This window comes from Gopherus flavomarginatus, chromosome 8, assembly GCF_025201925.1.
Source record: "Gopherus flavomarginatus isolate rGopFla2 chromosome 8, rGopFla2.mat.asm, whole genome shotgun sequence".
Classification (NCBI taxonomy): domain Eukaryota; kingdom Metazoa; phylum Chordata; order Testudines; family Testudinidae; genus Gopherus; species Gopherus flavomarginatus.
This window is the reverse complement of record NC_066624.1, coordinates 58,529,918-58,557,917: the sequence shown is the minus strand read 5'-3', so window position 1 is coordinate 58,557,917 and position 28,000 is coordinate 58,529,918. Positions and strand designations below refer to the sequence as shown.

The 28,000-nt window shown below is 46.6% G+C and overlaps 1 protein-coding gene across 1 annotated transcript; it reads left to right on the top strand.

Annotated features, from left to right (window-relative positions):
* Positions 1–32: 32 nt before the first annotated feature.
* Positions 33–27,818, top strand: DTYMK (deoxythymidylate kinase). Its single transcript, XM_050965688.1, has 5 exons — positions 33–529; positions 2,213–2,321; positions 11,638–11,728; positions 24,902–25,099; positions 27,159–27,818. Exons 1-5 carry the CDS (start codon positions 316–318, stop codon positions 27,267–27,269), a joined length of 723 nt encoding a protein of 240 aa, XP_050821645.1. The 5' UTR covers positions 33–315; the 3' UTR covers positions 27,270–27,818.
* Positions 27,819–28,000: the final 182 nt, after the last annotated feature.

Below are 28,000 nucleotides of genomic sequence, written 5' to 3'. Positions count from 1 at the left end.
TAACCGCCCTCCAGCCCGGGACAGTGACAGCCAGTAACTCTTCCCCCACCCCTGTCTAGGGCAAAGGTAGCTGTCACCCCCGCAGCAAGCCCGGGGCCGGAGCAGTGTCTCCCCCATAGTCCCCCGTCTAAGGATAGGGCACCCTCTGTGTAGCCGCCCATAGATGCCCTAGGCAAATCCTGAGCCCCTTCCGTGCGCTCTTGCCCCCCGGCGGGGCTAGGCAGATGGGGTGGAGCAGCGGGTGGGGCTCCGCCTTGGCGGACTTGGAGGCCTTAGGCAGCCCCTGCTGTCCAAACTGTGCCCGCGTGGCTCTCTATGGTTCTCCGGAAGCGGACGCTCGTCCTACCCGCGCCTGTTTCTTCGGGAGTGGTAACGGTTGTAGCGCGTGCCGCCGTGGCCATGGCGTGCAGACGCGGGGCGCTGGTGGTGCTGGAGGGGGTGGACCGGACCGGGAAGACCACGCAGAGCCGGAGGCTGGTGGAAGCGCTGCGGGCATCTGGGCACCTCGCCGAGCTCCTGCGATTCCCGGGTACGGAGGGGAGCCTGCCCCTTCCCCCCCTTTTATGCGCCCCCCCGCGCCCTGCCGTCCCCAACCTGCGTGATATGGATCGGGTTGGGGGGCACCGCTAACCCTGGGGAGGTCGGGGGCACCGTTACCCCGGTGACATGGAAGGGAGGGCAGGTGGAGAGCACCACCAACCCCCGTGATGGGGGTACTACAGGTGGGTGGGCACCGCCAAGCCAAGTGACATGAAAGGGAAGTGTGGGGCAACAATAACCCTTGTAATTGTGGGAATGCTGCCAACCCCCATGACATGGCGGGAAGGGTGGGGCACCGTTACCACCATGACACAGGGGTCACCGCCAATCTCAGTGACATGGAGGGGACGGGGACATTGCTAACCCCTGTGACATGGAGCGGGGAGCAGGGCCGACTTTAGGCCAATTCCACCAATTCCCCCGAATTGGGCCCAGCGCCTAAGAGGGCCCTGCGCCCAGTGAGAATCCCTTCCCTTTCTAGAGGCGCTTTTTTAATTTTTACTCACTTGGAGGTGCTTCCTTCAGGTCTTCAGCAGCACTTCAGCGACAGGTCCTTCGCTCGCTCCAGGTCTTCAGCAGCACTTCAGCAGCGGGTCCTTTGCTTAATCTGGGTCTTCGGCAGCACTTCGGTGGCAGGTCCTTCAGTGCCACCAAAGACCTGGAGCGAGTGAAGGACACACCGCCGAAGTGCCACTGAAGACTCGGGGCACTGCCCACTGAGTACAAGCCCCACATGTTTTTTTTACATTTTTTTTGTTTTTGTTTTTTCTTTTGTTTTTCAGTCATCCATGCCTGGGCCCCATGAAAACTGTTCAAATTGGGCCCCGCACTTCCTAAAGCCGGCCCTGGCGGGGAGACACCACTATCCTCACTGATGGGGGTGGGGAAGTTGAGGGAGGTGTTAGCAACATTAACTCCACTGATGCAGGGTGGGGCAGCCCCATGTAGCCCTCTGACAAGGGGTGGGGGGCACTGAAGGGTGCACACCAAGGGCTGGTGATTGCTGTGGCTTTCCAGTAAGCAGTGTTCCCCAAAGTTTGAAAGCTAGGTGTCCCTTCAGGAAAATAAAACCATTGGTGCTGTGTCTTGCCCTCCCTTTCATGCCTGCCATGTACAGTTTGAGGTCTAGTCATCTTAAAGGTATACATCTTCATAGCTAGTGTTTGCTTTGTCCTGGGGTATGCCCCCCTTCCATTTGGGGAGAGGCATCTGAAAACACTGGAGAATGTAACACTGATACCTGTAGCTGCATTCTCAGCTGTGGTGTTGCATGGTTCCTTGGCTGTCACAGTGAACCCTTTGTGGTGGGAATGTATTGCCACACTAGAAAGGCCAGGATGCATGGCTTTTCTGTCACGTTTCCCTACATTTACTCCTTTTATTTTTACTCTGCCATTGAGGTTGTGCTTCCCATATTATGGCACCTCCTGGTTTTTGGTTTGTTTACATTGCAACTTGAAAATTCTCTTTGCGTAGCAATTTTTAAAAGTTGAATAGTTGGATTTTCAGAAAAGCAGTATGTATGTCCAAGCATGACTGGTTTTTAGTTTTGGGTTTAAAATATTTGTTCCATGGAATTTGTACATGGAGTAAATCTTAAGTCATATTGCACAGTAACTGAAGCAAGAGACTGCATAACTCACCAGATTTGTTCTTGTACTCTTTCTTACAGACAGAACAACAGAAATTGGACGGCTAATTAGCTCCTACTTGGAGAACAAGAGCAATTTGGAGGACCACACAGTGCATCTGCTTTTCTCTGCTAACCGCTGGGAACAAGTGTAAATATAATTCTTTTTTGAGTTTTAAAGTAATGTGCATAGCTTTGAATCCTTAGTATTACCTGCACACTTTAGGGCACCCACCTTTAACCAGTTCCTACAGCTGAAGGCATAACCCGGTTGATTTAGGCAGCCCCATTCCCAATTTGATCCTGCTTCTGAAAACAATATTTACCCACGACTCCTGATTTCCTATACAGGTCAGGATTGGTCTTGTGATAAATGCTTTCATTGTCTCCCCTGTATAGGATATTAATTGTGTTGAATTTTTGGTTTCCAAAGCATCCCTGGGAAGCCACTGCTCTCCAAGCACACATACTGATGCACCTGTGTCAATTAACATTATGGGGCATGTTTGTTTCCCAGATCTCCCCTTTATTGCACCTACAATGGGATGCCCCCACTTGTCATACTGTTTTTTTTTATAATTGGAGATATACCAATCTCCTAAAACTGGAAGGGACCTCGAAAGGTCATCGAGTCCAGCCCCCTGCCTTCACTAGCAGGACCAAGTACTGATTTTGCCCCAGATCCCTAAGTGGCCCCCTCAAGGATTGAACTCACAACCCTGGGTTTAGCTCGCCAATGCTCAAACTGCTGAACTATCCCAAGGGATAGCTGTAGTTGGGCCACCACCTCAGGGGAAGTCCGAGGAGGCAGGCACCAATATTGGGGTGGCACCAACGATACAGAGTCCGTTATGGGAGTTACAGGAGCCCTGTCAGTCAATTCCTCTTGCCTTTCTAACTGGACAACCTTCTGCAATAATTCACTTGTGGGCTTCCCATCCCATTTCTCCTTAGGTTCTCTTGCCATCATGAGCTTCCTCCATGCCTTCGTTCCCCATGTGCATCTCCTATGCATTCTCTGTGCTGCATCTGATACACATATCCATTTCTTCCTCTTGTTCCTCTGCTGTCTCTTGCACCTCCCTGTTCTCTTCCTCTAACATGCTATGGTGCATCGGGTCCCTTTTTCCCTTGAAGATCTGGGGGCCTTTTGTTGGCAAAAGTTACCGCCTGGACGGATTCCATTTTTCTGTCAATTCCTTCTTCTGATTGTCCCAGCGGATCTTGAAAAACTATAGCTGCTAGAAAAATGTCCTGTTTTAATTTGGGGTACCCACTAGCTGGATCTGTGGGTCCTAAATTCACCTTCATTTTTTAATTCAAACCATCTATCAATGCAGTCTTAAAAGCTAAAGCATTGAAATCCAGTTGGGTTCCAGTTACTATTGGCACAAACCCAGCAGCCATGGCCAGTATTGCCTTTTTAATGACACACCATTCTGGGGACTCACAGAGGCCTTGTTCTTTTACATGGAACAATTTCCCCTGTTGTCTGTCCAACATTACTTTCTTTATTATTTTTCACCCAGTCCCATCTGGTAGCAAGAACACCGTTTGCACCTACCCGCTCCTCAGCAGTCCTTATTATTGCGCAGTCAGAAGCACTAGTGCAGGCCTGGGGTAAAACCTCATAATCTGCTGGCCTCCATGCAGGTTGTGCCAACACCTTCACCATCCAGTCCAGACACAGTTTCCTTTCTAGGGGTCCCAATAACTGAGCATCTGCCTGTACCTGGTCACTGTTTATCTGGGCCCAAGCCTTATTTTCTTATAACACTGTTCTGACAGCTGCCTGAGCATCCCTTAGTTTCATTTGCAATGTAGATACTTCTCCAATCAGTTTTTCTCCTTTCATTTTTAAATGTTCACACTCTCCTGTTTTGGCCTATAGGGCTGTTGCATTTTGTAATGCTGAAGCTGCACTGGCACACTGCGGTGCCTTATACTGAGCCAAATTATCCTTAACTATATCCAGTGGTGAGCTGGAGCCGGTTCCCACAGGTTCTCAAGAACAGGTTGCTAAAATTAGACCTCCATGGAGAACCAGTTGTTAAAGGGCCAGGAGGTGGGCAAAGAACTCCGGTCCACGGGCCAGACCATCCTGTTGCTCCCAGGATTCCCAGCTGGGGAGGCTGAGGCTCCCCGGGCCCCTCCTTCTCTTTCCCCCCAGCTGCAGCATAGCCAGCCGCCGGCACCAGCTGGGCAGCTCAGCTGAGCTCGGGAGTCGTCCTGCTGCTGCTTTTTGAGTGGCCTGGCTAGGTGGGAGGGGTTTGCTGCAAGCTCCAGGGCTGGCCAGAGGGGAGAGGAGGAGGCAAGTGGGGCAATTGGCCCAGGCCCCAATTGGCCCCATGAGGATGTCTCCCCTGAGCTCTCCTCTGCTTCCCCTACCCCGCAGAGCCTCAGCATGGCCAGCAGCTGGGCAGCTCAGCTGAGCTGTGGGCTGCCGTCAAGGTAAGGGGGCGGGGAGCTGTGAGCTCTGGGGCCGCAGGGGGGGGGAAGGGCAAGTGGGACAATTTGCCCCAGACCCTGCAGGGGCCTCCGGCCCCACGAGTATGTCTCCCTGGCCCCTCCCCCTCTTAAATCAGAACTTTTTATAGGGAATGGGTTGTTAAGATTTTGGCAGCTTATCACTGACTATATCCAACTCTAATTTGTAATCCTCCAGTTGTCTTTCCTGGAGTGCTACCAGGCTGAAAGATTAGTGACAGCTTTCCATAATGCCCATGCTGCTGCTGCTTTGATAGCGTTTTTTGTTTGGTTTTTGCTTCATGCGTTTACAGAATGCTTTAAACTAGGGCTGTCAAGCGATTAAACAAATTAATTGCACGATTAAATAAGAATAGAATGCTATTTATTTAAATATTTTTGGTTGTTTTCTACATTTTCAAATATATTGATTTCAATTACAACACAGAATACAAAGTGTACAGTGATCTCTTTATATTTATTTTTGACTAAAAGTATTTGCACCGTAAAAAACCAAAATATATAGTATTTTTCTATTCTCCTAATACAAGTACTGTAGTGCAATCTCTTTATCATGAAAGTTGAACCTACAAATGTAGAATTATGTATAAAATAATCTACATTAAAAAATGAAACAACGTAAAACTTTAGAGCCTACAAGTCCACTCAGTCCTACTTCTTGTTCAGCCAGTCGCTCAGATAAAAAGTTTGTTTACATTCGCAGAAGATAGTGCTGCCTGCTTCTTGTTTACAATGTCACCTGAAAGTGAGAACAGTCATTTGCATGGCACTGTTGTAGCTGGCATCACAAGATATTTACATGCCAGATACACTAAAGATTCATATGTCCCTTAATACTTCAACTACCATTCCAGAGGACATGCTGATGACAGGTTCTTCTCAATAACAATCCAAAGAAGTACGGATTGATGCATGTTCATTTACATCATCTGAGTCAGATACCACCAGTAGAAGGTTGATTTTTTTTTTTTTGGTGGGTTTTGTAGTTTCCACATCAGACTGTTGCACTTTTTAAGACTTCTAAGAGCATGCGCCACACCTCATCCCTCTCAGATTTTTAGAAGGCACTTCAGATTCTTTAATTTTGGGTCCAGTGCTGTAGCTATCTGTAGAAATTTCACATTGGTATCTTTTTTTGCATTTTATCAAATTTGCAGTGAAAGTGTTCTTAAAACGAACAAAATGTGCTGGGTCATCATCTGAGACTGCTATAACATGAAATATATGGCGGAATGTGTGTAAAACAGAGCAGGAAATATACAATTCTTCCCTGAGGAGTTCAGTCACAAATTTAATTAACACTTTTTTTTAACGAGCATCATCAGCATGGAAGCATGTCCTCTGGAATGATGGCCAAAGCATGAAGAGGCATATGAATCCTCAGCACATCTGGCATGTAAATGTCGCAGTGCCAGCTACAACAGTGCCATGCGACAGCCTGTTCTCACTTTCAGGTAACATTGTAATTAAGAAGTGGGTAGCATTATATCCCGTAAATATAAACAAACTTGTTTGTCTTAGCAATTGACTGCCCAAAAGTAGGACTGAGTGGACTTATAGGCTCTAAAGTTTTACATTGTTTTGTTTTTGAGTGCAGTTACCTAACTGAAAACCACTACATTTGTAAGTTGCACTTTCATGATAAAAAGATTTCATTACAGTACTTGTATAAGGTGAATTGAAAAATATTTGTTTTTTACAGAGCAGATATTTGTAATAAAAAATATAAAGTGAATACACTTGTATTGTGCTGTAATTGAAAACGATATATTTGAAAATGTAAAAAAAAATCCAAAAATATTTAATACATTTCAGTTGGTATTCTATTGCTTAACAGTGCAATTAATCATGATTAATTTTTTTTAGTTAATCGTGTGAGTTAACTGTGATTAATCAACGGCCCTACTTTAAACCCTTTACAAGCAGACTCAAGGATATCCCTCCCCTGGAAAGAATCTTGTCCCCCTGGGCATGGACCTTGTTCTGCTACCCATTTAGCAAGGAAGTTGGGCTCTTCAGCTAACCCTCACCCCTCCTGCTCCTTTTCTTTGTTCCCTCCTGAAGCTTCAGAATGGTCATTCTGTCAAGTAGGTAGCGGCCCTTATTGACTAAATGCATATGTATTCTGCTGCTATTACTTTTCTACAGTTATTCTCTGTGTGAAGCTCTATCAGTTCAGTCCAAATGACCACAGGCTGCCTGCATTCTCCACTACATTGGTTACCTGCACCCACTCTCTAAGGCACCCACCTTTAACCAGTTCCTAGGTCTCAAGGCATAATCTGATTGATTTAGGCACCTCCACCCTTTCCCAGTTCCTAGAGCTCCAGGCAAAAGGCACCTACCTTTAGCCAGTTCCTGGGGCTCAGGACCACCCATACCCAATTACTGGGGCTTAGGGTGTACTCTTCTGTGGATTTGTGTGGTCTTTTACCAGTGAAAGAGCCTTACAAAGTAATATCCTTAACCTCTATTTATTAACCACCACCAAAACAGAATGCTATGAATACAATGCTCACCACTCCCAAGAAGGAAGATAAACTTTTCCCGATGGCCAGTCAGGATCAGGTCATCCGGGGACTCCAGCTTCTGCATAGTGTGATTGGCAGGCTGTTGAGATCTGGCAGGTATCCGAAAGAACTGGTTCCAAAGAACTTCCTTTTGGACCCCAGTTTATATAATGAAACTTGAGTCCTGCTTAGCTGTGCCTTAACCAATCATTTTAAACTAAAGTACTACAAAACCATATCTTTCACCAATCCTAGCCCATTATGAAAAAATCTTTAACCAATCACACCCCACCACCATAGTTGATTTACATCTAGCAAAATTAGTTATGTAACAGACAGAAACCATACAGATAAACAATAGAGAAGTAGGGATCATAAAGGCAAAACAGTAAAGAAGTAGAGATTTCACCCAAACTGTTGATAAGTGATTCCTTGCCAGACAGAATTTTCTTTAAACATCTTAAGAGATTCCTTGCTTATCTGGTATGGTGGGTACTATTAGTAGGGGTGCCTTCTTAACAGCCTGATATTACATTGTTTTGATATAACTTAAAAGGAAGGTGAGGGTGTGACTTTCTGCTTCTTGGCTCATAACTACTGCTCTCCTTACATGGCTGCAGAAAAAGGCCTCAAAGACCTTACATGAGGTTACACAGTGGATTAACTTGTTACCTTGGTAATCTCTTGAAATCTTAATTAAAAGCTCAACTATAAGTGAAAGTGAATTTGGTAGTCTCCTCTTCCTTCCCACTTCTGTGTGTATCACAAAGTCATCTCCCGATATGATCTGATTGGCATTCCTAAGAGCAGCCTGGAATAGAATTAAGAGTGCTTTAGGTTAGGATTGAGGTGTACTGAAGCATCTGCTAGCATCATCTTGAATTAGGCTAGAACTAGAAATCCATCTCTTTATGAGCACTAAATTAATTCATGCTAAATATAAGAAAGTCTTCATGCTTTTCCTAATGTTGTAGCTGAAGGCACAGAGACTGATGTGGAACGCGTTTCTCCAGCTCTGAATTTGCCATACCAACAAGACTGATTTAGATTTCTCACACAGTATTCTTAATCTTGGGTTCACATGATTTCTTGATTTGTATTTTATGTATATAGCCCTCTAAACTATAGGGATAACTTGCCTGTGTTCTGAGCAGAGCATCTGTTCTGAATCCCTGATCTAGTCTGTTAATTTGTTGTTATTGTTTTTTCCCCTTTTGGAAGGAGGGAGGCAGATACCTGCCTCTGGTGTGGGAATATTTCTTCAATGTTTCCAGGTCTATTGGTGAATTTCCTCTGCCTGGTCTTAAGTAGAGGGAACAGCAACAATCACAGGGTGGATTGAGCTCAGAGAAGAGCACTGAGTGAGTAAATGTGACTCTATTGTAGCAACAGAGAACCACAGCTTCTCCCAGTGGAGTTTGGCATAAGTGGCATAGTTGTAAGGCACTAGGGCATGGATTCTGTGTTTTTCATGCAATTAAAAAATGACATTTCCCTTCTAAATCATGTATTATGCTACTGTCCTGTATGATGATAAAATTCAAAATACATGGTTAACAACATTCAACGTGATTCTGACCAGTCCCTAGGACTTCTGATTGAGACATACTCCCTAAACTTTAATCATGGGAAATTGTGATGAAACTTCTAAGTGATTTAAGGAGGGTGGGAGTGGCCCAGGCTTTCTGCTTCAACATCCATATATAAGAAGAAAATGTAAGAACTACTTACTTGTGAGCAGTTCACTGCTCTCCCACCTAACAAATGCTATTTCAAGCTTATGGCTTGATGCTGACCTCTCTCATTAGAACTTCAGTGAGAGTAACAGGTGCTTAACACCTCTCTGGAACAAACTCCCCCAGGCTAAAACTTCCAAACTTTGGTGCCTACATTTGCACTGAAATAAGGCACCAAGACTGCAGTGAGCTCTGCACAGGCAGACACTGGCACTTGTATGGAGGCCCACTGATTGCGGAGTGTCTCTGGACATGCATTGGGTCCACCAGTGGAGAGCTTGTTACAGGATCTGACCTGATTTTCTATGTGCTGAGTGTGACATTGCACCCCATAATGCTTTATAGAAATATGCTTATGAGTGTAAATATGACATAACTGGAATGTTTTATGCTAGATATGTCATGTAACATCTTTGCAAAGGTTGTGTTCTACTAAATGTATTCATCCTATTTGTATGCATGTATCATTGTTATATCTGAAATTATGAGTGTTGGCTCTATGCTTGTATTTAAAGTTTGCTGTAGGAAGCACGTAAGGCAGATTTGGTCAACAAAGTGTGAAGGGGTTATTCAAGTAATTGGGAGTACTTAGCTAACAATGGACCTTGATAGATGCCAGTCCACATCTGAGCTTTTCTGGGAATGTTCGGGCTAACATGTGAGCATTGGCGTCAGCCTCTAGAGAACTGAGTCATGTGTGGACATGTGACTTGCCCATGTAACTCCAAAACTCCATCTTGTAGCTGTGATTCTAAAGTGGGGAGAAAGGGGTTTCCACCCACAAGAGAGCCTATATAAGCCCCTGGAAACCCCTCCATTTTGTCTTCAGCTGGCTCAAGAGATAGCCTCTCCACCCCAAAGGATGCCTGAAAGAAACTGGAACAAAGGACAGTAATTACAGGGGTGTGAGCGATTGCTGGACCCAGACTATGAGGAAGTTTAGTCTGTAAAAGAAGCTTATTGGAACATCTCTGAGGGTGAGATTTACCTGCATTTAGTTTCCTACTGTATTAGGCTTAGACTTGTGTGTGTTATTTTATTTTGTTTGATAATTTACTTTGTTCTGTCATTACTTGGAACCATTTAAATCCTACTTTTTATATTTAATAAAACCACTTTTTACTTATTTATTAACCCAGAGTAAGTGATTAATACCTGGGGGAGCAAACAGCTGTGCATATCTTTCTATGAGTGTTATAGAAGATGGACAGTTTATGAGTTTACCCTATATAAGCTTTATTCAGAGTAAAACGGATTTATTTGGGGTTTGGACCCCATTGGGAGCTGGGTATCTGAGTGTTGGAGACAGGAGTACTTCTTAAGCTGTTTTCAGTTAAGGCTGCAGCTTCTGGTAGATGTGGTTCAGACCTGGGTCTGTGTTTGTAGCAGGCTATCATGTCTGGCACAACCAGGCAAGATACTAAAGTTCTAAGCTGCCAGGGAAAACTAGCTTAGAAGTAATCCCAGCACATCAGGTGGCAGTTACAAGGTTTCTGTGACCCAACCCATCACACTGAGGCCCCATAACTCCCCTCAAAATCAATGTTGTGTGAGAACTCTCAGAATCAGCCCCCATGTCTGCTTCCTGGCATCAGAGGGTGAAACATTCTTAGTCCCTGCTCTCACATGGATGAATTGCAGAATTGAGGCCTTAGAGTGTAGTCTCACTAAATCTCTTGCTGCTGAGATGCTCTTAAAGAACTGGTGTTCTTCCCTTCATTTTTCAAGTTAAGCTTCAGCTCTCTTGCTTTATGATGAAGTACGCACTATGCTGTTTATTACAGAGAGTGGGTACTGCCTTTAATACGATCTCCTATTAACAGTTCAACCTGGATGCTACTCCTTTTGTGCAATAAATGGTAGAATGATGTAGGATTTTAGCCAAACCAGACTTTTACAAGTGTAATGGTATACATTTGTGGAAAGTAGTGCTGTTAGCTGGAAATCTGTAAAATAGAAAATATGTTTCACTTTTAAAAAGCTGCATTTTCCAAAGGCTTCTCTGGTCCTGCTGACGCTGGTGGTAGTTCATCTTTACTAATGCCAAGCAGATCGGGAACATTCCTGAATTCTCAGCGTGGAAGACAAATGCATGAGTCTTGACACATTATTGTCCATTTTGGGTGACGTTCAAGTGATTTCTTGCCCAAGAGACACAGTCCTTATTGTATCTGCTACACTAAATAGAAAAATTGAACTAAACCATTCGTTTGGTCCCAACTGTGGATACTTTCAGCTTGGCTGTGACTCTGTCCATAGGTCATTTAACTGGATGAAGTAGTGCTCTGCATTACCATGCAGGAGACTTGGGACTAGTGGCTCTGAAATTTGCTTTTTATGCTGGGTGATGGGAGGTTATTTGCTCAGCTCCTAATAAAGGGCAGGATGAAAGTAGCACTATTTCAGGCAGCAGCAGCCATAGCAAGCACCCATCTTGCAGCACTGTTTGTCTCTGAAAAGAGTCCCATCCATTCCTCCTTGGCTGGAAGGATAGTGATGCAACAAGGTTGGGGGAGATTTTTAGAGCATTGAGAAACTGTGGGTGACAAAGCTTTATAAACAAAAATCACAGCCTTGACTGACAAACTACTCTAATCCCACAGTTGCTGGAGATCACTATAACCAAGTGCATCAACTATTGAAAAGGGCCCACCCGCTGTGTCCTCTGTGTTGAATTCTTTGCATTTCTGCCTGGGTATAATGGAGTATGACATGTCTTTTCTTTGTTGTTCAGGCCATTGATGAAAGAGAAGTTAAATCAAGGCATCACTCTAGTGGTGGACAGATATGCCTTTTCCGGGGTGGCCTTCACAAGTGCCAAAGAGGTGAGTGGATGAACAGAAAGGCAGTGCCTGTGTCTAACTGGGAGGGCACTGTAAAAATGATAAACAAAATAAATAGTATTTTTCAGTTCACCTCATACAAGTACTGTAGGGCAATCTTTAGCTTGAAAGTGTAACTTAGAAATGCAGATTTTTTTTCTTACATAACTGCACTCAAAAACAAAACAATGTAAACCTTTAGAACCTACAAGTCCACTCAGTCCTACTTCTTGTCCAGCCAATTGGTAAGACAAACAAGTTCGTTTACATTTACAGGCAATACTGCTGCCTGCTTCTTATTTACACTGTCACCTGAAAGTGAGAACAGGCATTAGCATGGCACTTTGTAGCTGGTATTGCAGGGTATTTAAGTGCCAGATATGCTAAACATTTGTATGCCCCATCATGCTTCAGTCACCGTTCCATGCTGATGATGATCGTTTAAATTTGTGACTGAACTCCTTGGAGGAGAATTGTATATTTCCTGCTCTGTTTTACACACATTCCACCATATATTTCATGTTATAGCAGTCTCGGATGATGACCCAGCACGTTTAATTTACGAACACCGTCACTGCAGATTTGACAAAATGCAAAGAAGGTACAAATGTGAGATTTCCAAAAATGGCTGCATCACTTGACCCAAGGTTTAAGAATCTGAAGTACTCTCCACAATATGAGAGGGATGAGGTGTGGAAAATGCTTTCAGAAGTCTAAAGAGAGGAACACTCAGATGCGGAAACTACAGAACCCGAACCACCAAAGAAAATCAACTTTCTGACTCAGATGATGAAACTGAACATGCATTGGTCTGCTCTGCTTTGGATCGTTATCTAGCAGAACCCTTCATCAGCATGGACGCATGTCATAGAATATCAGGGTTGGAAGGGACCGCAGGAGGTCATCTAGTCCAACCCCCTGCTCAAAGCAGGACCAATCCCCAACTAAATCATCCCAGCCAGGGCTTTGTCAAGCCTGACCTTAAAAACCTCTAAGGAAGGAGATTCCACCACCTCCCTAGGTAACCCATTCCAGTGCTTCACCACCCTCCAATTGAAAAACTTTTCCCTAATATCCAACCTAAACCTCCCTCACTGTAGCTTGAGACCATTACTCCTTGTTCTGTCATCTGGGACCACTGAGAACAATTTAGATCCATCCTCTTTCGAACCCCCTTTCAGGTAGTTGAAAGCAGCGATCAAATCCCCCCTCATTCTTTTCTTCTGCCAACTAAATCCCAGTTCCCTCAGCCTCTCCTTATAAGTCATGTGCTCTAGCCCCCTAATCATTTTTGTTGCCCTCCGCTGGACTCTTTCCAATTTTTCCACATCCTTCTTGTAGCGTTGTGACAGATTTCTCTTACCAGTCTGTCCAGGGCGTCAAGTGATCAGGCTGAGGCCACAGGATCTTTAGGGGAGGAGATGATGGAGCACACCAAGTGTCTTAAGTTTTAAAGCTTTATTAATAAAATAACAGCGGTGAGTGTTGGGACTGCTCCCATGTCATACAAAAGAAAAAAGAAAGCGTTAGTACCCCAGCCCTAACCCACTTTCATATTCACACATGCATGACTCGAGGCTGGCCAAGCCTGGATGTAACATAAGAAGAAGAGGCGGAAGGGTGAATGGGAGTTCTTATACCGTGAACGGGTCGTCTAGTGTCCTCTGTGATCTCCGACTTGCTTTGGCTCTTGGGAGGGTTTTTAAGTCCTGGGTTCTTTTGGGGTGTTTTCGTTTTAGGGCCCTCTGTTACTGGTGCTCTTTGTACCAGTCCAAACCGGCTCGCTGTGGCCTCCTCGGCTTTCCAGAACACACCAGCTCCAGAGACTTTGTTTTCCCCCCGTTGATCTTTGCCATCTCATTCGCTCTCACTGTTCTCACTGCTATCTCTGCAGCCCTCCTCAACTTAGTTCTCCTCTTCTCACAGCTGGGCAGCTCCAGATTTCTCGTCCAGCCCATTACCTTGGATCGGGGCCAGTGTCTTATCTTCACACGGAGCTAGCTAAAGTGTCGAGTTAACCCATTCTCTGCTCTCTTCCTCCTTCCCCCTCTTGGCCTCTTGCAACCTGCAAAGAAATCTTCCATTTCACACTCACACCTTTCACCTTCCCTGGAAATGCCTTGCGGTGCTTGCAACCATGTTAGCAACATACAATGCTGATTTCCCTCCCCATGGGAGTCCTTGGGCCTGTGACAGCGTGGGGCCCAAAACCGGACACAGTACTCCAGATGAGGCCTCACCGATGTCGAATAGAGGGGAATGATCACATCCCTCGATCTGCTGGCAATGCTCCTACTTATACAGCCCAAAATGTCTTTAGCCTTCTTGGCAACAAGGGCACACTGTCGACTCATATCCCGCTTCTCATCCACTGTAACCGTTGGGTCCTTTTCTGCAGAACTGCTGCCTAGCCATTCGGTCCCTAGTCTGTAGCAGTGCATGGGATTCTTCCATCATAAGCGCAGGACTCTGCACTTGTCCTTGTTGAACATCATCAGATTTCTTTTGGCCCAATCCTCTAATTTATCTAGATCCCTCTGTATCCTATCCCTACCCTCCAGCATATCTACCACTCCTCTCAGTTTAGTGTCGTCTGCAAACTTGCTGAGTGTGCAATTCACGCCATCCTCAAGATCATTAATGAAGATATTGAACAAAACCAGCCCCAGGACTGATGCTTGGGGCACTCCGCTTGATACCGGCTGCCAACTAGACTTGGAGCCATTGATCACTACCTGTTGAGCCCGATGATCTAGCCAGCTTTCTGTCCACCTTATAGTCCATTCATCCAGCTCATACTTCTTTAACTTGCCATCAAGAATACTGTGGGAAACCGTATCAAAAGCTTTGCTAAAGTCAAGAAATAATACGTCCACTGCCTTGCCCTCATCCACAGAGCCAGTTATCTTGTCATAGAAGGCAATTAGGTTAGTCAGGCATGACTTGCCCTTGGTGAATCCATGCTGATTGTTCCTGATCACTTTCCTCTCCTCTTAGTGCTTCAGAATTGAGGACCTGCTCCATGATTTTTCCAGGAACTGAGGTGCGGCTGAGTGGTCTGTAGTTCCCTGGATCCTCCTCCTTCCCATTTTTAAAGATGGGCACTACATTAGCCTTTTTCCGGTCATCCAGGACGTCCCTCGATCACCATGAGTTTTCAAAGATAATGGCCAATGGCTCTGCAATCACATCCGCCAACTCCTTTAGCACCCTCAGATGCAGTGCATCCGGCCCCATGGATTTGTGCTCGTCCAGCTTTTCTAAATAGTCCTGAACTACTTCTTTCTCCAGAGAGGGTTGGTCACCTCCTCCCCATGCTGTGCTGCACAATACAGTAGTCTGGGAGCTGACCTTGTTCATGAAGACAAAGGCAAAAAAAGCATTGAGTACGTTAGCTTTTTCCACATCGGTAAGGGGCTCACACTTTCCTTGACCACCTTGTTGCTAACATACCTGAAGAAACTCTTCTTGTTACTCGTAACATCTCTTGATAGCTGCAACTCCAAGTGTGACTTGGCCTTCCTGATTTCACTCCTGCATGCCTGAGCAATATTTTTATATTCTTCCCTGGTCATTTGTCCAGTCTTCCACTTCTTGTAAGCTTCTTTTTTGTGTTTTAAGATCAACAAGGATTTCACTGTTAAGCCAGGCTGGTCGCCTGCCATATTTACTGTTCTTCCTAGACATTGTGATGGTTTGTTCCTGCAACCTCCATAACGATTCTTTAAAATGCAGCCAGCTCTCCTGGACTCTTTTCCTCCTCATGTTATTTTCCCAGGGGATCCTGCCCGTCAGTTCCCTGAGGGAGTCAGAGTCTGCTTTTCTGAAGTCCAGGGTCTGTATTCTGCTGCTCTCCTTTCTTCCTTGTGTCAGGATCCTGAACTCGACCATCTCATTGTCACTGCCTCCCAGGTTCCCATCCACTTTTGCTTCCCTCTGGAATGGTGGTTAAAGCATGAAGGGACATATGAATCCTTAGTGCATCTGGCACGTAAATGTCTTGTGACAGTTACAACAGTGCCATGTGAACACCTGTTCTCACTTTCAGGTGACATTGTAAACAAAAAGCGGGCACCATTGTCTCCTGCAATTGTAACCTCAGGAAGGAAGAATCCCATGCACCACTGCAGGCTGGGGACCGATCGGCTAAGCAGCAGTTCTGCAGAAAAGGATCTGGGGATTACAGTGGACGAGAAGCTGGATATGAGTCAGCAGTGTGCCCTTGTTGCTAAGAAGGCCAACGGCATATTGGGCTGTATTAGTAGGAGCATTGCCAGCAGATCAAGGGACGTGATTATTCCCCTCTATTCGGCACTGGTGAGGCACATCTGGAATACTGTGTCCAGTTTTGGTCCCCCCACTACTGAAGGGATGTGGACAAACTGGAGAGAGTCCAGCGGAGGGCAGCGAAAATGATTAGGGGGCTGGGGAACATGACTTATGAGGAGAGGCTGAGGGAACTGGCGTTATTTAGTCTGCAGAAGAGAAGAGTGAGAGGCCATTTGATAGCAGCCTTCAGCTACCTGAAGGGGGGTTCCAAAGAGGATTGAGCTAGGCTGTTCTCAGTGTGGCAGATGACAGAACAAGAAGCAATGATCTCAAGTTGCATTGGGGGAGGTCTGGGTTGGATATTAGGAAACACTATTTCACTAGAAGGGTGGTGAAGCACTGGAACGGGTTACCTAGAGAGGTGGTGGAATCTTCATACTTAGAGGTTTTTAAGGCCTGGCTTGATAAAGGCCTGACTGGGATGATTTAGTTGGTTTTCGTCCTGCTTTGAGCAGGGGATTGAACTAGATGACCTCCTGAGGTCTCTTACAACCCTAATATTCTAAGATTATAACCAAACTTGTTTAAACGATTGGCTTAAGTCAGACTGAGTGGACTTGTAGGCTCTGAAGTTTTACATTGTTCTGTTTTTGAATGCTGTTATTTTTTTGTACATAATTTGACATTTGTAAGTTCAACTATCATGACAGAGATTGCACTACAGTACTTATATTAGGTGAATTGAAAATACATTTTTTTTGTTGGTGCAAATATTTGTAATAAAAATAAATATATAGTGAGCACTGTACACTTCGTATTCTGTGTTGTAATTGAAATCAATATATTTGAAAATGTAGAAAACATCCGAAAATATTTATATACACCTCTACCCCGATATAACGCGGGTTCACATACAATGCGGTAAAGCTCTGACACACTGCTCTGAGCAGCGTGTTAAGGGTGCCGGGCCAGGCCAGGGCCAAGGGGTTTCATAAGGGACAGAGAGTCTTGGGGGCGGTCAGGAGCTCCCCCTCCCCCCAAGTCTGAGGGGCAGGAGCTGTGGGAGGGCACTTTTGGGGACCCCGCAGTCCCAGCGTGGCCCAGGTATTAGCAGGGGGCCGGGAGCAGCCCGCTCTTCTTCCCTCGCCCCGGCCCCAGCCGTGTCGCTTCAGGGAGGGGGCTTGAGGGAGGGGATCCCCCCCCGCACTCACCAGCAGCGGCAGAAGCAGAGCAGCCCGGCCCCAGCCGCCTCAGCGCTCCGCTTCCCGCTGCAGGTAAGTACAGGAGGTGTCCTTTCCCCAACCTCCCCACACTCACCTGCGGCGGGAAGTGGAGCGCTGCGGCTGGGAGGTGGCAGAGTGGAGTAGGCTAGGGTCGTGTCACTCCATTTCCCACCACCGGTGAGTGCGGAGGGCATCCTTTCCCCAACCTCCCCACACTCAGTGGCGACGGGAAGCGGAGCAGCCCAGCCCTAGCCAGCTGCTCTCTGCCAGCTCCCAGCTGTGGCACTCCACTTCCTGCTGCAGGTGAGTGCAGGACCTTTCCCCAGCTGCCCCCCCCGCGCAGGGCTGGCTTTAGGCTGATTCGTCCGATTCCGGGGAATCGGGCCCCGCGCCTAAGAGGGCCCTGCGCCTTAGGCTCCGTTTTAATTTTTTTTTTTTTTAATTTAGCCCGGTCCCCGGCTGCGGTCTGCTCCTGGGTCTTCCATGGCCCGCTCCTTTGAGTGAAGCGCCGGTGGGAGCGCGGCCCCACTCTCTCAGCTAGAGCTCCAGCCGGGGCGGCGGGTCTTGCTGCGCTCCGGCCGGGGCTCCAGCCGGGAGAGCGGGGTGGCGGGGCTTTGCCGCGCTCCGGCCGGGAGAGCGAGGCCGCGGGGCTTTGCCGCACTCCGGCGGCTCCGGCTGGAGTGCGGCAAGCCCTGCTCTCCCGTCTGGAGCTCCGGCCAGAGCGTGGCAAGCCCCGTGACCCCGGCTAGAGCTCTGGGCCTTTTAAATAGCCTCCAGAGCCCTGGGGCAGTGCGGGGCTCCGGGGGCTATTTAAAGGGCCCGGGGCTCCAACTGCTTCTGCCACCCCAGTCCTTTAAATAGCCGCTGGAGCCCCACCTCCCCCGTGCATTCCCCAGCGCTCCCGCGGCTATTTAAAAGGTCCGGGGCGGGGTAGAAGGGAGTTTGGGGGCTACTTAAAGGACTGGGGTTCCAGCTGCCTCTGCTGCACCCCCTGACCTGCCCACACCAGTCCAGCACCCCCTGCCTGCAGCCAGCTCTGCACGCCGTGCCCACAGCCAGCCCCTGCCAAACCCCCTGCCCTGTCTCCAGCCAACCCCTGCCACACACCCCTGCAGCCCTGCCCAAAGCCAGCCAGCCCCACACACACTGCTGCCCGCACCAGCCCTGCATGCCCTGCCCAGCCCCCCCCTTGCCCTGTCTCCAGTCAACCCCTGCTGCACCCCACTGCCTGAAGCCAGCCAGTCCCACACTCCTCTGTCTCCACCCCTGCAAACCCCTGCTGCACCCTCCTGCGGCCCTGCCTGAAGCTAGCCCGTCCCACACCACCTGTCTCCAACCAGCCCCACACCCCTTGCCCTGCCTGCAGCCAGACCCTACCTCCAGTCACCCCCTGCCCTGCCTCCAGCCAGCCCCATGTCCACTGCTGCCCTGCAGTTTCCAGGGCAGTAACCCTGCACACCTGCTTCAATGAGAGGGGCAGGGAGCAGCTGGGACCAACACAAGTGCACACCCCCAGAGAGTGGTGGGGACCCACACATGTGAAACGGCAGTCATTAATAGCCAATCAACAGCATATATGATGCAATGTATATAATATATAATTTTATTATTCATATAGTTATGGAAAGTAAATAATACATGACAGAAATGAGAGGCTTTTTTTTCCACTTTTTGTTTTCAAGTCATCCCTGCCAGGGCCCCGCTGAAAATGTTCGAATTGGGCCCCGCACTTCCTAAAGCCGGCCCTGCCCCCGCGACATGGCTGGGGCCGGGGCAAGGAAAGTGGAGCTGGTTGGGGCCGTGTCGCTCCGCTTCCTGCGGCAAGTGAATACGGGGTGCATCCTTTCCCCAACCTCCCTGCACTCACCAGTGGTGGGAAGCGGAGTGCCACGGCTGGGAGCTGGCAGAGTGGAGCGGTATGGGGCCGAGCGTCCCCCCTTCCCACCGCTGCCAGTGAGTGCCAGTCAGGGGGTGTGGGGTGGATAGGGATCAGAGCAGTCAGGGGACAGGGGGGCTTGGTAGGGGGTAGGGTCTTGGGGGTGATTAGGGACCGGGGTCTCTGGAGGGGGCGGTCAGGGAACAAGGAACGGGGGAGGCAAAGCAAGTTTGATGTAACACAGTGTCATATATAACACGGTGAGATTTTTTTGTCTCCCGAGGACCGTGTTATATCGGGGTAGAAGTGTAAATGGTATTCTATTGTTTAACAGTACAATTGATCGCGATTAATTTTTTTAATTGCTTGACAGCCCTAATTCATGGTAATTACTACTCACTTCTGCTTAGAAGATTGGTTCATTCAAGACCTTCATCTGCTCTACTAGCCCAGAGAAATTGGAGGCTATTTAAGAATTTGCCTCTAGCCCTGGAATCTTAAAGGAGATTAATGAAAGGATTTATATTTGTAAGTGAGTTGCAAAAGCTTTGTAGGTTTAACGAATTGGCTTTCTACCATCTTTAGCGACTCAGACTTCAAGGCCAGAATGGATCATTGTGATCAGTTAGTCTGACCTCCTGCACATCACAGATCACAGAACCTCACCCACTCACTCCTATAACAGAACCATAATGTCTAGCTGAGGTACTGAAGTTTTCAAATCGTGATATAAAGACTTCAAGTTGCAGAGAATCCACCATTTACTCTAGTTTACACCTGCAAATCACCTGTGACCCATGCTTCAAAGGAAGGTGAAAAATCCCCAAAGTCTCTGCATATCTGACTGGGGGGAAATTCTTTTCTGATCCCAAACATGGCAATCAATTAGACCCTGAGCATGTGGGTAAGACCCACCAGCCAGTCTCCTGAAAAAGAATTCACTGTAGTAACTCAGAGCCCTTCCTATCTAGTAGTGTCCCATCTCCAGCCCTGGGAGAGATTTGTTACTAGCAGTTGCAGAACAGCTACATGCCATTATAGGCAACCTCAACATACCACTCCTTCCATAAACTTATTGAGTTCAGTCTTGACACCATTTAGGATTTTGCTCCTACTGCTCCCCTTGGAAGGCTGTTCCAGAACTTCTCTCCTCTAATGGCCTAAACTTGTTGATGGCCATTTATAGCCACATATTCTTGTGTCCACCTTGGCCTTTAACTTAAATATCTCCTCTCCCTTCCTGGTGTTTGCTCTCTATAAATCCAGAGGGATAATCATATCTCCCCTCAGCCTTTGTTTGGTTATGCTAAACAAGCCAAGCTCCTAAAGTCTCCTCTGTAAGGTATGTTCTCCATTCCTCTGATTACCCTAGTAGCCCTTCTCTGTACCTATTCCATTTTGAATTCATCTCTCTTACACATGGAAGACCAGAATTGCACACAGTATTCTAGTTGAGGGCTCACCGGTGCCTTGTATAATGGCACTAACACTGCCCTATCTCTACTGGAAATACCTTGCCTGATGCACTAGCTTTTTTTCATAGCCACATCACATTGGCTGCTCATAGTCATCCTACCCAGTCGGTCAACCAATTCGTCAATGCGTGGTATGGAGTATGCATCGAATTGGGATACTTGATTCAGTCGGTGAAAGTCATTACAGAATCTCGTGGTACCGTCAGGTTTAGGCACTAGAAAGGCTGGACTGGACCACTGACTGTAAGATTCTTCAGTAACCCCTTATTCTAACATTTTCTTTACTTCGGCCTTGATTTCTTCTCTTTTGGCTGCTGGGATAGGTCTCAGTCGTCCGCCTCGGTTTTGTAGAGAACACTTCTCGGTTGCAATTAATCATGTTGGCTGCCTTGATCTTTTGGATTGGCGTCAGGTCGGGTGATATCCTCACTTGCTCATGTAAGTTATCCACCTGGGAAGCAGCAAAAGAGTCCTGTGGCACCTTATAGACTAACAGATGTGTTGGAGCATGAGCTTTCGTGGGTGAATACCTGCTTCATCGGATGCATGTAGTGGAAATTTCCAGAGGCAGGTATAAATATGCAAGCAAGAATTAGGCTAGAGACTAACATGGCTACCCCTCTGATACTTGATCTCCTGAGGAAGGGTCTCCTGGGTGACTGAGTGTGCCTCGATCGTGCCAAAGTTTTAGAAGATTGATTTGGTAAATTTGCTCCAGTTTCCTGCAGCCTGGCTGCTGCACCTTATAGTTCACCTCTCCCTACGGCTTTGATCACTTTGTAGGGTCCCTGCCACTGGGCCAACAGTTTACTTTTTGCTGTGGGCATCAGGACCATCACTCAATTCCCCTGGTTGGAACCGTTGAAGCTTTGTTTGGTGGTTATAATGGGTTCGTTGGGTCTCCTGTGCTTTCTCTAAGTGGTCCCGTACAATGGGCGTAACTCGGGCTGTCCAACCCCTTATCTGCAGTACATGCTCGACTATGTTCCTTCTGGGATTTGGCTTCTCTGGCTATATCCAATATGTCCTAGGGGTGGCGCCTGTATAGTAGTTCGAACGGAGAGAAACTCATGGAGGCTTGTGGAAGCTCCCGGATGGCGAACATGAGGTAAGGCAATAGGGTATCCCAATCTTGCCCATCCCGGCTCACCACTTTCCTGATCATGGCTTCTAGGGTCCTATTGAACCTTTCCACAAGGCCATCTGTTTGCAGGTGGTATACAGAGGGCCGTAGGGCTTGTACGTGGAGCAGCAAACAGAGATCTTTCATCAACTTGAACACAAAAGAGATCCCATGATCAGTCTGTATCTCCTTGGGTAGCCCAACCCGGGCTAAGATCTGTACTAGCTCCTCAGCTATTGTCTTGGAAGCTGTGTTGCATAGGGGGATGGCTTCTGGTTATTGGGTTGCATAGTTTAATACAACAAACATATGTTGGTGGCCCCAAGCTGTCTTCTCTAGGGGCCAAACCAGATTCATGGCTATGCGTTCAAATGGTACCTCTATTATTGGAAGAAGTATCAAAGGGGCCCACAAGTGTGGACAAGAGCTATGTAGCTGACACTCTGGACGAGAGGTGCAGTATCACCGGACATCTTCGTGTACTCCTGGCCAGAAGAACCTCTGCAGGATCCATGCATGGGTTTTCTCTACCCATAGGTGTCCTCCAAATAGGTGACTGCGGGCGAGACTCAATATGGCTTTTTGATGTTTTTGTGGCACCAGAAGTTGATGCATTTCTTGCTCCTGCATTTGCACCACACGGTACAGTAGATCTTTCTTCACTATAAAGTAAGGTCCTGGACCTTCCCATCTACAGAGATTCTATCTATCTCGGCCACCTCTTTTCTAGCGTTATCATATCTAGGGTCCTCTGCCAGGTCCTGCCTGAAAGTCTGTCTCCCAGAACTAACCTGGGAGTTCCCAGGAGCCAGCTTCTGCTTCTTCCAATGGCTTGCTGCCATCACAGCTGGGGCCAGCCTCTGGCTCATCTTCTGTGGTGGTAATTTCTCTGATGGCTGCTCATATCCATCTGCCTGCTAGGGCGGTCGTCTGGCCCTGGGTCAGGATCTGCGTTCCCAAAGCTTTTGCAGCCTTCCTCTCTTTTTTTTTTTTTTTTTTTGTCTTCCGGGTCTCTGGGAGGGAGCTGAGAACAGATCTTGAGAAATCTCAGCGAACATCAGGGGTTGACATTCCCCTGGCGACGATTTGCTGCCCTCAGGGTCCCCACCTCCCTCCAGCCTCTCCAGGAGGAGTAAATTATCAAACTCTGGATAGTCCCTCCCAATGACTACAGGATATGGGAGTTTAGGAACTACGCCCACTGTCGCCTCAATGGGGTTCCCCTGAACCTCTGTCTCCACCGGGATGGTGGGGTAATGGCTCACAGCCCCCTGCACACACGTCACTGCTACACGCTGGCTACTTTTTACCAGCGTGCCCGATAGAAGGGTGATAGCACTCCCAAAGTCCACAAGCACTGTAGTCTCTGCTCCGTTTATCTTCACCGGCCTGGTGTAGTTATGCGGGGCTAATGCGACGCCTGCAAGGTGTATAAGGGAGCACAGAACCTCCCAATCCCCCCAAGTTGCATTGCATAGGCTCCTCAGTGCTGGGACACTATGCTGCTATGTGTCCCCATTCCCCACATGCATAACATCTATAATTGCGTCTAATCACTCCCCTGTCTTGGGAGTTAGGGGGTTTAGTCCCAGGGTTCCCCCCACTCAGGCCAATCCTTTCCTTCTGGGGTCCCTGCTTGTTTTCGCCCCTCCCTTCTTCCACCTAGGACTCCCCAGGGGTTTGGCTGCCCAACCTTCCAGGGTTAGGGTCGGATGCTTGCTTCGAAAGGGGCCTTCCTTGGGTAGTTGGGTCAATTCCCTGGCTGTCATGCGTCTTTCTACCAGCATGATCATCTTGTCATAGGTGGATGGATCGTTCTGGCCTACCCATTTGCAGAAATCTGGTGGCAGTCCTCGCATGTAATGATCCATGACCAGGGTCTCCAAAATCTCGTCCGGGTTGCACACCTCGGGCTGCAACCATTTCTTCGCGAGGTGTATGAGGTCGAATGGCTGGGACCTCGAGGAGTTTTTTCTCCTGATACTTCCACTCATTGGACCTCTGGGCCCGTACCGCTGCCGTCACCCCTGATCTCTGCCTTCAGCCGGGTATAGTCAGTGGCATCCATGGCAGGTAAGTCAAAGTAGGCCTTCTGGCCCTCTCCGCACAAAAAAGGGGCAAGAATGCTGGCCCACTCCTCCTGGGGCCACATCTCACGCTGAGCAGTCCTTTTGAATGAGAGGAGATATGCCTCTACGTCAACTTCCGTCATCTTTGGCAGACAACCAGTGGCCCTCAGGGTTCGTGTCCCATCGGACCCCCGGGCCTGGGTGGTGAGGATTTTCAGCTGGTCCACTACCTCTCGGAACAGGGCATGATCTTGGGTCGCATGATCCATTAATAATTTATTGGTTTCCTGCTGTAGCCGCATAGATTTCTGTTGCACCATTGCCTGAACACAGGTGGCCTGCTGTTGTCGCTTGTACCAAAGCTCTTACCACCTTCTCCATTGTGGTACAAAGCAAACAAACAAACAAATCCAAAACCCCAGTGCACCTTTTTTTAACCTCTCTTCCACCACGCTGTGAACGATTAGGCCACTCCTGAAACCAGTTGTGACAAAGCTCTGTCCTTGTCTCTGTGGGTTCCGCGTTTCCTGGTGGATTTCACTAGCCTCACAGGCACACTGTGACCCTCCAGGTAGCCCTTCTGTCTCTCAGTGGTTTGAGCATTGGCCTGCTAAACCCAGGGTTATGAGTTCAATCCTTGAGGGGACCATTTAGGGATCTGGGGCAAAAATCTGTCTGGGGATTGGTCCTGCTTTGAGCACAGGGTTGGACTAGATGACCTCCTGAGGTCCCTTCCAACCCTGATATTCTATGATTCTAATTATTTGAAAAAGTGACTCAGTGTTTAAGTGTCTGTAATCTCATTTGCCAAGGTGCTGAGTACCTGTAGTTCATGTTGACTTCAGTGAGAGCTACAGATGCACAGCACCTCTGAAGAGCCATAAGTATTTGGGATATCTTTTCTAGTACACATAAACTGGTCTATTGTCAGCTGGTGTAAATTGGCATAGCTCCTTCGAAGTCAATGGAGCTAAATAGGTTTACACCAGGTGAGAATCTGGTCCACTTGTTAGTACTACTTCTTCAGTGGATGTTCATTTTCCCCAAGTCTTTTTCCTGCTTGTCTCTTGCTGATCTGCTCTCTCATTTTCATTGATTTTTCTTCCACCTCCGATTTATTTCTCCTTCTCACTTTGGACAGAATTTCTCCTTGGATTGGTGCAAACAGCCTGATGTAGGGCTTCCAAGGCCAGATTTGATCCTATTTCTTCAGTTGAGCACGTTGGAGGCAGCAAAACGAGGGGACTTTGGAAATGAACGCTATGAGAACAGGTCCTTCCAGGAGAAAGTTCTACAGAACTACTACCATCTGATAAAGGACAAGACTTTAAATTGGAAGGTAAGGGAATAACCTTCCACGAAGGCTCTAGCTGAGTCAATGAATTAAAACTAAACTTCTCAAGATTTTATCCTTTACAGTCCCTTCCAGGAAAAACTGTTGTATAATATAAAGGGTTTTCTAATCCTTGAAATTAAACAGTGAAGACAAAACTGCTACAATGTAGCACAATCACAGGGAGATGCCATCTTGACCTTCTTATATAGGTAGGATGCAGGAATTGCAACTCACCATTTGAATGACTAGAACAATAATCTATCAAGCTTGATATAAAACTAGATCAAGAAAGTAAGTGATCACTTCAGGAGATATTAAACTACTGTTAATTAACCACATTTTTAAAAATACAGAATTTATGTACAACTGCATTGAAAACTTGACTTCCCATTCATGCAGATGGTGACCTGCATTTCTGTGGTCTGGATCTACTAGTCAGAGTTCCAGTCTCAAGTATCAGCAAAATGTCAGTTTTTCCAGAACAGAATTCTAAGCACTGAAGCACTGAACAGAGATTGATAGTGTCAAGTGTTCCTAAAATGATTTTGAAAATACCTGTCTGTATATTCTTAGAAAGTCAATATGTAAGCTGTTAAAGGTGATCACTGGATAGAATAATATCAGCCATTCACAGAGGACTGTTCACAGTCAAGCTGTAGATTTAAAAGTAGGTTGAATACTTTCAAATAATAAATACATTGAGGAAATTGCAATCTGTTTGTGGATGAGGAGAAAACAAGGCTGGATAAACTACTGTGAATTGTTCACTCAGCTCGACTCTAAACCCATCTGTTAACCTGCCAGTTTCCATCTCTACCATTGTGTGTTCCAGGATTAGGTCATTTATAAAGAAACAAAATCTGTATCTCGTAACAATTCATCCATCAAGTGCTAACTTCATTCTGCTCCTTGTCTAAGTAGTCTAAAGCCATGGAAAGGTGTTGACCTTCCAGTTACCATGGATTTGTAGTAATGAGTGAGCAGCAACTTGAGCGAAAAGTCATCAAATTGTCTTTTAAAGCTCAGCTATTTTGCTTCAAATTGCAAAAACCCCATAATTTCCTGGCTTAATGGTGATCTGGAATGTCTGTTTAATAGATACTAGCACATTGGTGTTTCACTTTGACAGTAGGTTTCCTTTATTTGACAACCCTTCTTTACAAAAATCAGAGTTAAACAGATGAAGCCCTAACAGAGTCTCCTGCAACATGGGTGGTGCATTGGAAGATAGGCAAAGCTAGACTGGTGTGTCCCAGTTTCTGCAGCTCTAAATGGGGATATTATTTTTATATCTTACGGGGTAAGATGAGGCTTAATTCATTTATTTTTCAAGATCCTCACTTAGATAGCACTATACTATTACTTCTGTCAAACTCAGCTCTTCACATATTCCCACCCCACATCCCTGGCAAGGGTAAAAGTTTTGCACACCCAATGAAGGATTAACATTTCGTCCAAATAATAGTCAAATTTGTATTCTCTGGGAGATTTCTGTAGAGCTGGGGTTGTAAAATACCTTAGGTCCGATGCCCAATAGCCTCTGTCATTAACAAATCCTGTTCATTAATAGTCATCTGTTTTCCCTCATGCCTCTCCACATTCATTAGATGTTCTTCCCTGCATTCAATTTCCGTATTTTCCAATTCCAGGACAGAAATTGTGCACAAGAGATAAAATTCAACATGCCTGACTATTCTCGATTCATGAATTTGAAATAGAAATAGGGGGGAGGGATAGCTCAGTGGTTTGAGCATTGGCCTGCTAAACCCAGGGTTGTGAGTTCAATCCTTGAGGGGGCCATTTAGGGATTTGGGGATTTAGTGGGGAATTGGTCCTGCTTTGAGCAGAGGGTTGGACTAGATGACCACCTGAAGTCCCTTCCAACCCTGATATTCTGTGATAGCTGATGTAAAAGGTTTAATACAGTGGGGAAATGATGGAAATAAGTCCAAGACAGTCAATGGCTTCCCCTTTCTAAACACATCAGTCTTATTTTCTCCTCTGATGAAAGCATTGGGCACTGGGAAATGTTTTAAATGCAATGCTTTTATTTTGGAAACAGACAATTGATGCTTCGAAGAGCATTGAAGAGTTGCATAATGAAATTAAGTCTTTCACTGAGGAGGCCATCCAGGAGGTTCAGAATAAGCCCATAGGAGAACTCTGGAAATAGAATTGGCTCTTACTCCATCCTCTTCCTGCAGCATATTCTGCTCCAGATCTGATTGAAGGGGAACTGGCATCTCACAGATCTTCCTCAGACAGACTCCTTCACCTTTAATAGCTGCAGTTTAGATCACAGCATTGTTTTTATAGACCAAAAATACCTTGGACACCTCTGGTTTTATCTAACTCCTCCTCTGTAAATTGGATCTTACAAGCCATCTTCCTGATGTATTTTATAAATGCAGACTGTTCTGTAAATCTTCCTATAATCCAGGCACAAGCCTTGTGCAGGAGCAATGACAAAATGTATAAAGCAAGTAATTGTAAGTGGAACTTTTGGCTAATTACCATGATGAGTTATGGTAGTGGGACTTGAAGTGGGGGAGATAGGGTTGTGAATCAAGAGAAGGGGAAAGAGGGTTTCTACATTTGTACTTAGAGAACTGTCATTTTTCACAATCATATGCCTGTGGGATTCCTCTTCCCATAACTTATTTAACATACTAACTCAAACTCTTAATTTGTGGAAGTATTGCTAATAAATTAGTGCCTTTTATTTTAGTGTCCTTTTTTGTGACAGCAACATTTACTTAAGTAAGCTGGTTTTAAATCACTTTTGGAAAAGTATCAACCCAAGGCTGTACACTTTCTTAAATGAAAGGTGATCCAGTGTTTCAAACACCAGCCTGGGATGTGGGACACGTAGGTTCAATTTCCTGCTCTGCTATAGACTTTCAT

Bases quoted from the DNA above. Each gene is read 5' to 3' on its own strand.
- DTYMK (XM_050965688.1), top strand. From the start codon at position 316: ATGGTTCTCCGGAAGCGGACGCTCGTCCTACCCGCGCCTGTTTCTTCG. The intron at 530-2,212 runs GTACGGAGGGGA...TCTTTCTTACAG, and splicing joins CGAGCTCCTGCGATTCCCGG to ACAGAACAACAGAAATTGGA. The intron at 2,322-11,637 runs GTAAATATAATT...TTTGTTGTTCAG, and splicing joins GCTAACCGCTGGGAACAAGT to GCCATTGATGAAAGAGAAGT.